This window comes from Phymastichus coffea, unplaced genomic scaffold (assembly GCF_024137745.1).
Source record: "Phymastichus coffea isolate CEN01 unplaced genomic scaffold, Cenicafe_Pcof_1.1 PCOF00102, whole genome shotgun sequence".
Lineage (NCBI taxonomy): Eukaryota > Metazoa > Arthropoda > Insecta > Hymenoptera > Eulophidae > Phymastichus > Phymastichus coffea.
In genome coordinates this window covers 800,456-803,720 of record NW_026706913.1, presented here as the reverse complement: position 1 = coordinate 803,720, position 3,265 = coordinate 800,456, and the positions used below count along the sequence as shown (strand labels likewise).

Below are 3,265 nucleotides of genomic sequence, written 5' to 3'. Positions count from 1 at the left end.
AGCTCCAGGCTGGCACCGCGGAAGTTGGTGCCATTGTCGCTCCAGATCTCGTTTGGGCGTCCTCTCCTCCCGATGAATCGGGTGAGGGCTCCGAGGAAGCTGGCCGTTGTTAGGTCGCCGACGAGCTCCAGGTGGATCGCTTTCGTGCTCATGTACACGAAAAGCGCGACGTATCCCTTGATGGTAGGGAGTCCCCGTCCGCGGCTTCGGCAGAGTGGAAACGGGCCGGCATAGTCCACGCCACAGTGACTGAAGGGCCGCGAGGGGGTCACCCTGACCGTGGAGAGGGGGGCCATCCCTTGGGCGGTGGTCCTTGCGGAGATCCGGGCGCAGATCAGACACTGGCGAAGGTGGCGCTTGACGCGCGACTTGCCACCGGTGATCCACACCTTCTGCAGGACTCTCGCGTAGGTAGAGCGAAAGCCTCCATGCAGGCTGCGAGCGTGGGCCCATCGGAGGACGAGCTCTGCCAGGTGCGAGCGTCCGTCCAGGAGGACGGGGTGGCGCTTGTCGTAGGGCAGTGGAGATTGGGAGAGGCGTCCGCCCACTCTCAGGAGTCCGTCTTCGTCTAGGAAGGGTTCCAGCGCTCTGAGTGAGGCCTGGAGCCGGGGCGCGGGTCCTTGGAGAAGCTTGATCTCATCCGCGGAGGTTTGACGTTGCGAGAGGCGGGCGCAGGTGAGAAAGGCCCAGCGGAGGTCAGCAGCTCGGACAGGCCCCAAAGATCTGGGCGAGTTGGGCGTTGACCCGATCAGCAGCCGGCCCTCACAGTGCCGCGGAGGCGACTCCCCAGCGTGGAGAAATTCTCGAGGTGGTTCCGGGCTTGGTCCTCCGTGGCGGCAGTGCTTCGGCGACGAGCGAGCGAGACCAGGCAGGAGGTGGTGGTGTCGTCCGGGCCCGTAGACGGTGGGTCGTCGGCGAGGGCGGTCTGGGACAAGGCGGATTCGGGGCTGGACAGTCACTTCGGCCCGGTCTACCAGAGGCGGTGGTCCTTGAGGGCGTCCGAACCGACCCCCCTAGAGGCGATGTCCGCGGGATTGTCGGTGGTGGGCACGTGGTGAAGGGCTGCTCCGGCAATCAATTCCTGGACGTGGGCGATGTAGTTGTCCACGAGGTCGTTCCCCACCGGTTCGTCGGACTGCAGCCAATGCAGTGCGACGCGAGAGTCGCTCCAAAGGTGGCAGGCCGAGATCGGGACCTTGAGGGCGGAGGCGGTGGTGGTAAGAAGCTGCGAGGCGATGAGAGCCGCACGCAGTTCCAGTCGCGGGATTGTCATGCGCAGGCGACCGGTTGACGCTGACTGGAGGCTCTTGATGGAGGAGAGCTTGGTCCGAGCGTTGAGTAGGGCGGTGGTGACGCTTCCGTCCTTGTCGGTGACCCGCGAGTAGACTGCGGCGGCTAGGGTGCGGCGGCTGGCGTCGGCGAACGCGTGGAGCTGGAGGTTCTTGTCGGGTGCGAGCCCGATCCATCGATGGATGTCGATCTCGGTGGCCGCGAGGATCGTGGAGCGGAATGCGGACCACTTGTCCTGCCACGCCTGTGGGAGGATCTCGTCCCAGCTCAGCTTCGCTCTCCACAGATCCTGCACGATCATTTTAGCTACGAGGGTGATTGGCGCCAGCCATCCTGTCGGGTCGAAGATACTGGAGAGCTCGGCGAGGACCTTGCGCTTAGTCAGCTGAAGCCCGGGATGAGGCGAGGCGGGAGGCCTGAACCGGAATCGGTCGGTGGTCGGGCTCCAGCCTACTCCGAGCTCGGTGACTGGTCCGTCCGCCGAGAGATGGACCCAGTTGGGTCGAAGGCGATCGTCCACGGCGATGTCCTCAAGCAAGGCGGGGTCGCTGGCCACCCACTTCCGCAGGTGGAAGCCGCCCGCCGTGAGGAGCGCGATCAGCTGGTCCCTGAGGCGTCGGGTTGCCTCCAAACTGTGGCCACTGCTGAGGAAGTCGTCCATGTAGAGGTCGTTCTCAGCGGCCTCTCGGGCGAGTGGGAAGCGGGAGCCCTCGTCGGCGCAGAGCTGTCTGATGGTCCGGAGGGCCAGGTAAGGTGCGCAGGCCTCGCCGTAAGTGACGGTTTGCAGCGCGTAGTGGTGGGCGGGGGAGTCTGCGTCCTGGCTCCACAGCACTCTCTGGAGGTGGACGTCCTCTGGCCTCACGCGGATCTGGCGGAACATCATCTGGATGTCCGCGCAAAAGGCGTAACGGTGCAGCCTCCACCTAGTGAGCACGGTGGTCACGTGCCCTTGTAGCTTCGGCCCGGCGTGCAGCGCGTCGTTCAGGCTGTATCCCGAGGATGTGGGTCTCGAGGCGTTGAAGACGACGCGCAGTTTCCGTCCTCGATCGTGATGTTGCCAGATTCCATGATGCGGGATGTAGACGGCCGGTCCCTGATGTGCGGTGAGCTCCTCGGCAGTGAGACGCCGCATGTGCCCGAGGTTCTCATACTCGGACATGAACTCGTGGTAGTGGCCCGACAGTTCCTGGTCCCACTGCATCCGGCGGTACATCGAGGTGAGGGCGGAACGAGCCTGGCTCAGGCTCTCCCCGAGGAGAGCCACGCGTTCCGGTCGTAGCGGGAGGGCCACGGTGTAGCGCCCTGTGGGGTCTCGGCTGCATCCTCGAGCGAACGCTGCCTCACACTCGACGTCGGCGGCAGAGATCCTTCTCGTCTGGGGTACCTCCTCCTGAGACCAGAATTTCTGGACGAGGTCGAGGAGGCGCTCGTGGTCGGTCGCTGGTCGGCCTGTCGAGCGGCGGCCACGCGCCCGGTGAGCGTCCAGCCGAACACAGTGTTCTGGGCCAGAAGCGGGCCGTAGCTCCGAACGCCTGATTGGATGATTCGGCCGTAGGCGTCCGCACCGATGACGATATCAATTCCGGCCGGACGGTCGAATTGAGGGTCGGCGAGGGGCAACTCTCCCCGCGGATCCGGGCGGGGCTTCTCGATGGTTCTGGAAGGGGTGACGATCCCGACATCTCTCAGGACGAGCGCCTCATCGCGGATCAGTCGGTCGCCGGAGGGAGATCTGAGGTGCAGCATCGTCTGGTCTCGCCGAGTCCATGGCAGGGCCGGCGACTCCGACAACGTCGACTCGGACGCGGCGCAGCCTGCAGCCGAGTCTACGGGCGAGGGTGAGGCTCAGGAGGGTTGCCTCGGAGCAGGGGTCCAAGAGTGCTCTGCCCGGCACCGGCGGTGAGCCGTCGCTGCTGGCCTGGATGACGGCAGTGGGAAGGAGGGACAGTCATAACCTTTCCTCTTCCCTCGCCGC

General features: G+C 65.3%; 1 protein-coding gene across 1 annotated transcript; it reads right to left on the bottom strand.

The window, feature by feature from the left end:
• Positions 1–970: 970 nt before the first annotated feature.
• On the bottom strand, positions 971–2,503 carry LOC131670157 (uncharacterized). Its single transcript, XM_058945544.1, has one exon. It carries the CDS (start codon positions 2,501–2,503, stop codon positions 971–973), a length of 1,533 nt encoding a protein of 510 aa, XP_058801527.1.
• Positions 2,504–3,265: the final 762 nt, after the last annotated feature.

Excerpts from the sequence above, each read along its gene's own strand:
- LOC131670157 (XM_058945544.1), bottom strand. The coding sequence starts at position 2,503 with ATGTACCGCCGGATGCAGTGGGACCAGGAACTGTCGGGCCACTACCAC.